At 37.1% G+C, this 12,603-nt stretch overlaps 2 protein-coding genes across 2 annotated transcripts; one reads left to right on the forward strand and one right to left on the reverse strand.

Moving 5' to 3' along the window:
• Positions 1 to 678: 678 nt before the first annotated feature.
• On the forward strand, positions 679 to 2,773 carry LOC110770302 (uncharacterized). Its single transcript, XM_021974414.2, has 3 exons — positions 679 to 1,060; positions 1,169 to 1,461; positions 1,650 to 2,773. Exons 1-3 carry the CDS (start codon positions 868 to 870, stop codon positions 2,553 to 2,555), a joined length of 1,392 nt encoding a protein of 463 aa, XP_021830106.2. The 5' UTR covers positions 679 to 867; the 3' UTR covers positions 2,556 to 2,773.
• A 6,849-nt stretch (positions 2,774 to 9,622) lies between these two features.
• LOC110770312 (Tryptophan/tyrosine permease) lies at positions 9,623 to 12,332 on the reverse strand. Its single transcript, XM_021974425.2, has 2 exons — positions 10,726 to 12,332; positions 9,623 to 10,076 (listed from the first exon to the last, which is right to left on the reverse strand). The coding sequence occupies exons 1-2, from the start codon at positions 12,279 to 12,281 to the stop codon at positions 9,998 to 10,000; spliced, it is 1,635 nt and encodes a 544-aa protein (XP_021830117.2). The 5' UTR covers positions 12,282 to 12,332; the 3' UTR covers positions 9,623 to 9,997.
• Positions 12,333 to 12,603: the final 271 nt, after the last annotated feature.

A 12,603-nucleotide genomic window follows, 5' to 3' on the forward strand; every position in this document is an offset into this window, starting at 1 on the left:
TATAATTAAGTATTTAATTTATTTGACAAATTCATAATTAAAGATGAGAATCAAAGGGAAAAAAAAAAACTTATATAGCAGGCTAGCAGCCTGCTAGTAGCAGGTATATAAATATATATATATATATATATATATATAGATTCATGAATGTATATTGAAGCATGAAGAAGAGGAGGAGGAAAGATGTGAACCTTTGCCAGAGCTTTGAACAGAGACTTTTTGGAAAGATTTTAACTGATTGGAACATGCAATGAAAATTCTAAAGGAGGTTACAGATTCAACTATTCATCGAAGCTTCAATTTAATTAAATAATATTAATTAATAGTGAATGTGAAAGGGCGTGGTGGTACGCTGGAAACATGGGTCCCTCCAACATAGAAAGCTCCTTTTTTCATATATTATATTTATTTTATTTTAATTTTTTAATTTGGGCGCTTTCGTTTTCAAACAGGTAGATAGAGTTGAGAAAGCACACAGACGCGACAGAAAATAAAGAAATCAGAGAAAACAAAAACAAAAACAGTAAATAGAATAATGATGAGAAAAGGGAAAATAATAAAAAATTATGTGGCTTCCTCAGTAAGTGCCTTGCGGACCACGGATCTTGCGAATGTGAGCTGTTTTGAAGAAGAAACTCCTCTCTATTTAAGCCCTCTTTTTCCCATTTGTTCTACTTTCTTAACTGCTCTCTTACCCTTTCTTCTCTCTCTCTCTCTCTCTCTCTCTCTCTCTCTCTCTCTCTCAGATTCATCAATAACTTTCTCTTTCCTTTCGTGTCTTCGTTTCTGATATATAGATATAGCAGCTTAATTAGCCAGCTGAAATTGTTTGTTGGGTTTAGAGAAGAAGAGAATACTTGTTGTTGGATGGAACAAGACATGGTGGCGAACAGAGGAGAAGAAGATCAGCTCATCGAGTTGCCTCCGGGTTTTCGGTTTCATCCCACGGATGAGGAAATCATAACTAGCTATCTCACGGAGAAGGTCATCGACAGCAGCTTCGTGGCTATTGCAATCGGGGAAGCTGATTTGAACAAGTGTGAGCCATGGGATTTGCCAAGTGAGTAGTAATTAATTTTGAAATATTTTTCCTCCTGAGTATGAGTTTATGTTTTTGAATATATTACTCTTATTAATCTCTCTAGTCAACGGTTTGATTGATGAGCAGAGAAAGCCAAGATGGGAGAGAAGGAGTGGTACTTCTTCTGCCAGAGAGACCGGAAGTATCCTACGGGGATGAGAACGAATCGGGCCACGGAATCTGGGTACTGGAAGGCCACAGGGAAAGATAAAGAGATCTTCAATAACAAAGGGAAATCTGGTTGTCTGGTTGGGATGAAGAAGACTCTTGTGTTCTACAGAGGGAGAGCCCCAAAAGGAGAGAAGACCAACTGGGTCATGCATGAATACAGACTTGAAGGCAAAATCTCACAATACACCAACCTTTCCAAGGCTGCAAAGGTAACCTTATATTAAATCATCATGCCAAGCTTTTTTTCTTCTTTTTTTTGCTACTTTTCTTTTGTTAGTTGAGATTTTCCTTTCATTTGGGGGTAGGGGCCAGGTCCCTTTTTTTCCTTTTTCTCTTCTATTGCAAGTTAATTATGAATTAATAATAGAGTTTAATTATTATTTGCTGCGCTGCGCAGGATGAATGGGTTGTGTGCAGGGTTTTCCACAAGAACATGGGGCTCAAAAAGACACCAACCAGGATGAACTCTTTTGGGGATCATGATCTCTTGGATTATTCTTCCCTCCCACCTCTTATGGATCCTACTAGTTTCAATAACAACATCATGAACAACAACGACAACAAGGCTTGTGGCTATGGAGACCATGACGTAAAGCCCGGCACCAATCTGGCTAGTACTGCACCATCTCTATCATCAGCTAAAGCGTCATCATCAGATGATCATCATGCAATTAATAACAATAATTACCTCAGTTACTTTTCGATTGGCGGCTCCGGGGGTCAAGTCCAGAAGCCAAATTTCAGCTTTCAGGTGCAGCCTACCAGCAGTTATTACCAAGCTACTAGTCTCAGTAACCCCAATATGTTATACCCTCATCACCATCAGTTTCAAAATCCAAATCCAAATCCAAATCCAAATCCTTCAAGTTTCTGGTTTCAGCCAAATCCCAATAATTCTGATTATTTTCAACAAGGCATGATCAGAGTTACTAATAATACTGCTAGTGATCATGACGAAGATGATCAGGCCATGCTAAGAGCAATAGCTGCAGCCAACAACAACAACAACAACAACAACAGCAATATGAATAATGAAACATCTTCATCAGCTGCTGCAGGCTTTGGATCATCAGGTGGCTTAGAGAGGCAGTGCAAAGTGGAGCAGTTTTCATCAGCACCACAGTCCATGTTTAGCATCTCCCAAGACACCGGTATCAGCACGGACATCAACACCACCGAGATATCGTCATCTCTTGTTTCATCAAAGCAAGAATTGGGAAGCACCGCCGACAATTGTTCATCGTACGATCAACGTCCATCAGTCGTCCCCATTTCGGACATTGAAGGCTTGTGGGACTTCTGAGAACATTCATCCAACTCAAAAACTATAGCTAGGCTGGCGCCTGCTGTTTGTTTTGTTTGTCTAATTTAGGATTAATGGGGGTTTTTTTTTTCTTTATTTCTTTCTTAATCTGGTATAGGTGATTAATTAGGCATCAGAATAGTTTGTTGCATACACAAATACTGTATACTACTTTAATTTCATGGTTTCCAGATATTGATCTTAATTTTTCAGATTTACGTTCTTTCCTTTTTAGATACCAAAAAGCAAGATTTCATGATTATTGTGAACCTCATGTAAATCTTTTTTTTCTTTATCAAATATTATATATATATGTGTGTGTGTGTGCAATTCATGGTTTTTAAATTTGTTAACTGGCTTTCCTCCCTCTCCTGCATTCAAATTTGTTAAATTTGTGGTACACAAGAGGAGGTGATCTTTGATTGAACGGTATTCTTGGACCTTGTCCAAAATTATTGTGATATTTATCATCTCATTCTGATATATATATGAAATATTAATTCTCATTCAGAAGCTTTGAAATCTTGTGTTCATTCTGATATATATTAGTCCAAAATAAAGGTTGCACTGTACTTAAAAGTTTTAGAGATTGTTTGATTTCTTCTGTCTTAAAAATTGTTGTTGAATATATATATATTTTTTAGAACCTTTCCCATTGAGTAAGACGATAACATACTAACCTCACGCACGTTACACAGATGCTAGGATTCGAATCCAGAACTTTTCGTGGGGAATAATTACTCCAAACCACTACGTTAGTTGGTTCTTTGTATCGAATAATTTTTATAAAAGAAAGAGTAGTATACATAATAACTAGCTAGTACAATAATAGTAGGTAAAAGGGTATATGAAAGGAATAATTATAGGAGCTAGAATCACGTGAATGGTTCCCTCAAAGTATACAAGCAGCAGATGCTCTTCGCCACCATAAAAGGCTCATTTCATCAGTTATCAAAACAATTCCGAAGAAAGAAAAAAAAAAAAAAAAAAATTATTCACTGGTTTATTTTCTTCACACGCATGCGATCGACCTCTTCATATAGTTAAAACTGAAGTGGTGGGTTGGCTAGATTTGCATGCTGCATATGTATGGCGTCATGCATGCTTTCCTTCATGTAATAATTTTGGGTAAAAGATAGAGAGATAATAACATTCAGCAATGCATGCTTCATAACTTGAGGATATCCGTCGGTCGGTTATTATTATTGGAATTGGAAAAAGAAAGGTTCATGAGTCATGATCCATATTATTCATGTGATCATCAACCACAGAAATAGATGAATTGTTTGCTTTCCAGATTTTCATCCCGGAAAAAAAAACACACCTCCTTTCCATTCAAAGCGAAGCGTCCGTTGGATTTTCATTCTTGCAGGCAACTTTAACCGCCCTTTTTCGGCATTCTTAGCTTGTTTGCACTTTACACTTTCAGGCAAGATATATATATATATTTTTTTTTTTATTAGTTTTTTTTTTTCATCTGTGAAATAATAAAACGATACTGCTTTCCTCATTCTCTATAAGGAGATACTCTTCCTTCATGTGAATCACAGTTTGATATATATGCAAAAACAATTCATAAACTTCTACACACATCAGACTTCTATTGATAAGAACGTAAAAGCTCTTACTTACATGATAAGGAAGGAAGTATTTTCCATAATAAAATAGCAAAGTATTTTGTGTTAAGCAACAAAATTTCAAATCAAACAGCAGCATATTCTTCTCTCTTCTTCAAAACTGATATATTTTTATATATTGACCCAATTTGGAAAACCTAGCTAGCCCTATTCAGCCTAGCTGATTTGTTGCATGAAAACATGGGGGGTCGCTGGCCTCACCCACCAATCATCAGGCTCCACCATATAAGGGTAGCTATCTCCTAATATCTTCTCCTTCTCCTATATATCTTCTCCTTCTATGAGAAAACCAACTTTGTGCTTCTATATATTATATTGTAATATTTATACATATCAGGCCACATGCCCAACCTCAGCTTATGTCATCTCATCATCTTTCATTTCTTTTGGAATCTTAAACCCACCCTAACCCCACCGACTTCAACCTTCAACCTTCATTGGTCCACCACCACACTAAACTATTCCTTCAATCCTCTTCCAATTTCAAATCTAAAATTTAATGAACCAACCAGATCTTATGATTTTCATGAGCCAAAACTACACCAAAACCTACATACATGGCACCAATTGGGGCTACCAGGTAAGAATACTAGCTAGCTAGTACTACCCCTCCCCTACCACACATTTTTCACAGCCATTTAAGCTGGTAGACGGGGTGAATTTGTCAACGTGAATTTCTATTGAATGAGAACACAATCATTTTATATTATTCGAGTATTCGAGTATTTTAGAGTAGAGAAAGATGAACTCGTCGATTTAACGATTACGAAAAACATTACACTAAATACAAATGTTCATTTGTTGAAAAATCCTTTGTATATATACACAAAATACTCAAGTATTTTAGAGTAGAGAAAGATGAATTCGTCGATTTAACGATTACAAAAAAACATTACACACTAAATACAAATGTTCATTTGTTGAAAAATCCTTCGTATATATACGAAATATCTACATGATACAATTATGGCGGCTGCCTGATATTGCGAAGGCAGTAGGCACCACTTTTTTTTGTCCCGAGGCAATCGTTGTTGTCAGCTTAAATGCCATGCATACATATATATATATATGGCCAATTCACGCATCATAATCAAATATATCACAAGTATGGCCTCTACTGTCCAGTGGTTGATTCATATATCAAATTCATTGCAATTTGACATATCAGTTAGAGGTGATATAGGAACACATATTTCGGTAACCAATCATGAGACGTCATGTAGACAATAGAAATATTCCTTAGGTCAACAATTGTGCTCCATTTAATTGGTCAATTGTTTAGAGTTTAAATAGGGATATTACCATAAATTAGGGATTTGATTTTCATTAAATCTTCATGATTGACCCAATCTCTCCATTTAAGGGAGAAGGTAAGAGCACTAAAAATACATGGCTACATCACACATACGAGGTAATCCAATTTCAATCTTAGAAATTCCCTCTCTCTCATGCCACTCTCTCCTTTACGGCTCCGGCCACCTGGCTCTCCCCGTGAGAGAAGACCTCCATCTTTTCTGTTATTTTTTCATATTTTTCTCAAGATCCAAATTAACGGACTTAGGCATCGGAGAGCCTTTGGCCAACACCCTCTCAGGTGTGGTCTATTTACTCTGATCTTTTTCACAGGGATCGAGAAAGAGGAGAGAAAATGAAGCTCAAATAGTGAAGGATCAACCCGCGAATATTCCCCGTGCAGAAATTTGCTCAAATATTTTGGTGCTTTCATTTAGAGATTCGAGATATACTCAATGTGATGCTCTCATATCGAAATCAAGGGAAATCTATTTCCCCCTTCATTAATCAATTCCATCATCGATCCAAAGCCCTCAAATCACCATGGTGAGAGGCCCCACTGCGAGGAACACGACGAGGACAACCACCACATGACCGGTTAAAGTTAGATGACAAATCATGGATTTTGAAAAATTAAGTTTTCTTTAAGGTGACAAATTGAAATTGGTGTATAAGTCTAGGTGACACTTCTACAAAAATTCCACTTTTTATGTGATTATGAAAAAAAGTTATGGAGTAAAAGCGTTTTCTAGAAAAGTATTCGCTTAAATATACCAAATAATTATAGATAAATAGATCAATGATGAAAGATTGATTAAAATTTTGGAGCCAATAAGCTTAATTCCTTGTAAATATGTACATTAAAGTTTCTCCGTCTAGTTCATTGGAAAATGACCTTAACTTGCAGTAGAGCAGTGATCTCATGTTCGAACCCCATTGCATCTTGATAGTGCGTGTGTGTGTGAGAGAGAAATCCCCCTCTCCTTGTAATTTGGATTATCTCTTGTATTTAAAAAGAAAAGTTTCTCGATTTACAAAAACTTAATAAAGAGTAGGTTACCAACTAGCTTTTGGTTGTCCTGATCCTTTGTGTGGATCTGAGTGGATGTCTACCGTATGCTGGGCCCACCCTAGACATGGGCACTGAGTGACAGCCTAGGGCCCTAGACCAAGGGGGCCCAATTAAAAGTGATTTTTGGAGAGTTCAAAATTAAGGGCCCACATTTAAAAATTATTAATTTACTTTGAAACAACAAATATGCAATTAAACTACTATATTTATCCCAAAAAGAAAAAAGGAGGCCCCTTGGGGTTTGTACAATTATTGTGTATAATTTTTTTTTCTTTTTAAACTATGATTTACAAAGGCAAATTAAGAGCCTCATTTTAATGTTTGGCCTTGGGCCACTCAAAAGTCAAAGTCGGTCCTGATCGTATGAGTTTGATGTTACCATTGGATCCCTCCATATTGATTGTAACCTTTTGTGGGTAGTTTTCGTAGCCCTTGGGGTATGATTTATGAATGCCCAAATTCGAAATTAGAAGATATAAAAATAATATATAAAAAACTAGCTTTTAGTTAGTGATAATTTTCTTTTTGAAATTGGAAGATATTCCAAATTCGAAACTTCATAACCATTGATCCATTGATTAATAGAAAAAAGAATAGGCCAAAAGAGAAAAACTAAACGAAGATATTTCGAAAATGTATACTTGAGGAAGATATTTTCTTCCTGGATTTGTGTTGTGTCTTGGATCGATTGAATGAAACTTGTCCTTTTTTGTTTTTGTTCTATAATAATAATAGTGTAAACACGTTCACACAAGACTATTGTCAGATAAGGTATCAATTCGTTCACAGGAAATGATGTGAAGTTTCAGATAACCGAGTGATGGATGAATTTGTTGTGTGGATGCATTGACGTTTTTTGTATTATTAACCTAATTAATCGTCACAAATATTAAGCTCATATTTGACAAAGAAAGAGTAGCCGCGTACACGTATACTAGATCTAGAATAATATAATTACTGTTTGGATATTTCAGCGAAATTTAGCATATATAATTCTATTGAGAGATCTTTTGAATAATTTTATTTGGGGGACATCCTTTAGGGTCCCGTACGAAGTTGTTTTAAATGAACATGGTACTTCAAAAAAGTACTTAAACTTCAATAATTTAATTGAGCGGTCAAATGATATCAAATGATTTTTTGTAGAGATTATCTTTGAATGAATATCTATAAAATAGACAGTTGGATTAATAAAATACAATGCGAAGTGAGCCCTATAAGAATGTCCCTCAAATTTGAAAGGATCCCTTAATGAAAGTTCTCAATATATGTAGATTAAGTTTCCAACAATTACATGGTATAATTTGGCACATTTCCGACAAACTCAACTCCATGATACGACAACATAAGAAACAATGTTCTCCAAACCCCTTCAGAGTAAGTAAATGTAGGAAGTTTCATGGAAGTTTCATGGAACTGAAACTGAAATGGAACAGCAATTGTTTCTCACCATATAATTAAAATGTGTTTGGCTCTCTGGAACCTGTAAAAATCAACGTTAATACTTTATGCTTCGACAACGTACTTTATAATACAACACTTTTGTAACCCTAAATATAAGTTGGTGAAAAGTCACAAAGTATTTCGCGCTCAATGAAATAATTAGCCATGTACGAGGAGATGCACGCTAAGATAGATTATTATTTACTCCCAGCCCTTACGCATGAAAATAACACGCTTCTAATCACACAGCCGTTAACTATGCCATCATATAGGTGGAATGGAATCCAGATTGTTTCAGAAGCTAAAAAGTTATTCACACAACAACTCGGCCGCCATCAACGGATAAGTGTTTTCAAGGTGCAATCCGGAGGATTGGAGTATATCCCCTTCCCCTCTATTTGAGAAGATCCCACTTAGCTTGATACGTATTTGTTGATTATGCGCCAAATCAGACTGAATTTATATAGCTTGATTTTGTGATAATTTTTTTAGATGATCTGACGTAGGATGTGTAGCACAGCCAGCTGGAATGAAGCACCAATTTTTTATACAAGCTGACAAGGCATTTCTATGCTGTCGTAAGCAGGTGTAGTTGAACTGAGGTTTCAAAATAACTCTTGTTCGGATCGGAAGAATGCTGAACTTTAGCTGATGTCTGAGGGAACTGAATGACTTAGCTTCTATATCAGGAAATATGGGATTCTCTTCTTTCAGTATTTTATTCATGCACATAGAAAATCTATGGTTACAAAGTTTTCTATTTTCTATGTTGTGTTGTGTTCACACATCCAACATATTTTTCTAAACATCCTTCAGCGCCAATCGCTACGAAATGGAATTGGATTCATGACATGAAAAGATAACCCAGTTCTTAGAAAATAAGTAAAAATCAGTATTTGAATTTTAATTTACATCTCAGGTTGTCAAGATACTTCGTTATTGCAAGTGGTGCATACCATCTACTCTCCATTTCTTCAAATTGATCTTACTAAAAAGAATAAATGGATGGCTTGCTAATTTAGCCCTACATTGTTCTTCTTTGCTTCTGTGTTTTATCCACTCAGAATGTCTGATGCACAGTATATAAATTTCTTGTTCATGTAGAATCACAAAATTCTAATGTTAAATGTTTGAAACAAGTAGAGCTCCTGACATTATTGACAGAATGGGAAAAGGGACTTCAAAATAAAAACAATTTCCTTTATGATTTGGGCACTGCTGCGGAAAAGGCACACATGGTAAGCAGAGAATCGCATAACCATGCTTTCAGAATTCAGGGTCAGTGCTCAATGAAGTACTCTATAGACAGCATCCAAGTTGGTAAACCATTTTCTTTCCGTTGCATTCTTCTTTTCATGTGTAGTCAATTGCATTCGGTGCTATGTGTGATCATGACAGAGACTTCAGACACATACAGTCTCATCATATTATGTTTTATAAGCTCTTTACACGCATCTAATGTGCATAATATTATACTTCACTGGCATTTTTCATATGATATGCTTTGTTACACTTCCAGGTTCTCTATTTCCTTGACTTGAAATTCTCTTTTCCATGTCTGTTACTTGTCTATAACTATAATCAACATGACCACAGGTGTACGAGAGAACATGCTCATGAGATTACAGAAACAATTTTCAACACTATGAGATAAACCACACATCATGGGCATTAAATAGGTCAACATGACATTTTTGTCATTTGTTTCTCTGCATTACAAGTGCGATGTAGGCAATAGAGGAATATTACTATGATCTCCTACATGAACTCTGCTTCGCTCAGGCCAGAAAGAAAAGAAAAAAAAAACTGTGCTTCTTCACTAACTGGATTCTAAAATGCGTTAATCAGGCTTACTGAATCAGAGAAGTAACAATTTTTCACCGCAAGCAGAGGCATTTAGGATGAGAACTAATGAGTTCCTTGAAGTCATTAGGTCAAATCTGACCTGTTGTGGCATAGTTAGCTTTGGGTTGTTGAGAGATGTAGCTGCTAGCCACCTAATGCCAAATCCCCAAAATGACAGCAATTCCAAAGAGGAGTAGAAGTGCACCATCTCCCCCTGGCAAAATGGATGACCTGCAAGGCCGAATGTACTTGTTTGTATTAAATCGAGTATGCACCTAAACAATCTTTCCCACCTCCATATAAGCTTCCAAAATTGACATTGGACAAGGACTATTGAACTGCACTACTAATTTTAGTTTGTCTGTGAATTCTAAAAAAAATTCTTCCCATGTTAGTTGGGTTTTCTGTGTACTTTTTTAAATACCCCTGCTCAAGAGGCAAGGGGGCCAACAAGATACTACTCTAAGAAGAATCCATAGAAGAAGAGCATTGCAAATTTCAGCTAATAAGATAATACTACTCTAAGAAGGATGCGATGAACAGTAAACTCAATGCCTTGTAATTTTTTAAGTTACTTCACTGTGCAGAGGAAAGGAGCTCACCATTTAATTGTCTTAACATTTGTTTTTAAATAGACAGAAGATAATGTAATGTCCGAGACCTTTTCTAGTGTGTGAAGTTTGTTGCAAAATCCTTGTTGGCTTTCATGTTTCTTACAGAAATAAGAACAAGCATAACAATTAGCATATAAGAAAAAGAGGGAAACATGTTCATTGTATCCTTTTAGACCAATTTTGAGCTCAGAGTTGGTTATCTTCTCTTTCAATGGCCCAAAATTTGTTAGTGTTCACTGTTGACAACATGTAGATATTGGCATTACCTGGATTTCTTCCTGGATTGGTGTATGTAAGCCATTGCCGGAGGAAGGATGCCAAATAGAAAGCAGTTTGCATAAAGCCCAGCAAAATCAAGCGCTCTGGAAAAGGTCGAGCGAAAGAAAGAAGCTATAAGCACTGGAACACCAAGTACAAGCGGCATTACAATGATATTAATGCTTGATCCCAATTTAGCTTCTGAAGCAGCACTACACCCTGAACTGGTAAATGAAGTCCTCCCTGCATTTCCAAGATTATGCCTGCCTGAATAAACAGCAAACCCAACTCTTCCAAAACCATTGCCTTCAGAACCTAGTTGTATTTCAGAATAACTTTGTTTTTTCAGGTTGATTTTTCCAATCAATTCCAGAGTATCAAGAAGCTGTTTTGGGAAGCTAACAGCATAACCAATCAAGCTGGTTGCCAAAGCAGAGAAGGCAAATCCTTGGACTGCAGATAAAGCAGAGGGATTGACTGAAAGCAGAAGGGATATAGGGTCTCTGGAGGAGGCTGTTGTGTTTGCCCCAGAAAGCCCCAGCACACTCAAATTCCATGACAACACCATAATTAATGGAACAGAACCACCAATCAGAATGGCTTTCCGAGCCTCAGCTATGGTGTTCCCAGCAATCTTGCAAATGAAAGGGGTGATAACATGGAACCCCAACGTGAGGACAGTGACAGGAATGGCTGGTAAGATTGAAGGGAGACTCCACGAGGCATGTCCAAATGAAGCAAACAAGTTGGTTCTGGCCACAGATAAACCAATGGCCACAAGTGCGGTTATGGAGAAAAGCATGAGCAAGCATAGAAAACGGTTTGCAGCATCAATGACGTTAAAAGGAAAGAAAATAATCACTAATCCAGCCGCAAGAGGAAACAAAGCATGAGCCATTACAAGATTCATACGAGGAAACAACTGAGAGACAATTGAACCGATACCCGAAACACAGGCCACCAACAAGGCAAAGCTCAAACAAGCATAGACCACAGCAATAAATGCACCAAAGTGACTTCCCAATGCTTTTGTTGCAAGGCCAGTGAAGCTTACCTCTTCAACCCCATCTTCTTCCATGGCCGCGAAGCTGAGCTCAGCAACAAGGATAATTGAGGAGATGACATAGACCCAAGAGACGAGAATGGCAATAGTTGAGGGAAGAGGGCCTGATCGAATGGTTTCAGCTGGCAAACCCAGCATGCCAGGACCTACAGCAGTGCCAATGATCAAACTAACAGCTCCCCAGAAGCTCTTGTGTTGGCTGCTCCCTTGTTCACCTTCCTGGAAATCAGTTGGGTTATCTTTATCAATGACCCCATTGTTAGCAGAAGTGGTGGTGGTAGCTGCTAAAGTTTTGTAGGATCTGAAGCTTTGAGCAATGTGAGTGGGATTGTGGTTGCTTGGAGTGAAAATGGGGTTGATTATTGTAGTAATTAGATTAGGGTTGTTGGGTGGACGTGGTAATGAGTTATGTTTGGAAGGGTTGGGAAGACGAAGACGAAGGTGGAGCATATTGGGATTCTGGGTTTGGAACCTCGTGTGCAAAAATGATTTGAAAATCATGGATATTGACTGAGAGAGTCTGAGACCAAATGGAAATAGAATCTTATTCCATCGCATTCCACATATGCTGGGGGCTAGAGGTGTCAAACGGACCGGATTGGTTTGAGCACGGCATAAGCATAACCCGCTTAAGTAAGGTTTGGTATGGCACGGCCCATATTTTTGGGTCATGTTGGGACGAAGTAATTTAGTTTAATGGGCCAGGCCGGTCTATTTAAAGTGTATTTATTAAATTATACTTATTTTAGAGAAAAACAATACATAATATTATTACATTTATATCTTAAATTCAGGTTTATTTCTTTTCTTTAATAATATATTT

This window comes from Prunus avium, chromosome 7 (genome assembly GCF_965620075.1).
Source record: "Prunus avium chromosome 7, drPruAviu1.hap1.1, whole genome shotgun sequence".
NCBI classification, from domain to species: domain Eukaryota; kingdom Viridiplantae; phylum Streptophyta; class Magnoliopsida; order Rosales; family Rosaceae; genus Prunus; species Prunus avium.

Excerpts from the sequence above, each read along its gene's own strand:
- LOC110770302 (XM_021974414.2), top strand. The coding sequence starts at position 868 with ATGGAACAAGACATGGTGGCGAACAGAGGAGAAGAAGATCAGCTCATC. Across the intron at positions 1,061-1,168 it reads TGAGCCATGGGATTTGCCAA|AGAAAGCCAAGATGGGAGAG; the intron begins GTGAGTAGTAAT and ends ATTGATGAGCAG. Across the intron at positions 1,462-1,649 it reads ACCTTTCCAAGGCTGCAAAG|GATGAATGGGTTGTGTGCAG; the intron begins GTAACCTTATAT and ends TGCGCTGCGCAG.
- LOC110770312 (XM_021974425.2), bottom strand. The coding sequence starts at position 12,281 with ATGATTTTCAAATCATTTTTGCACACGAGGTTCCAAACCCAGAATCCC. Across the intron at positions 10,077-10,725 it reads CAATCCAGGAAGAAATCCAG|GTCATCCATTTTGCCAGGGG; the intron begins GTAATGCCAATA and ends TCGGCCTTGCAG.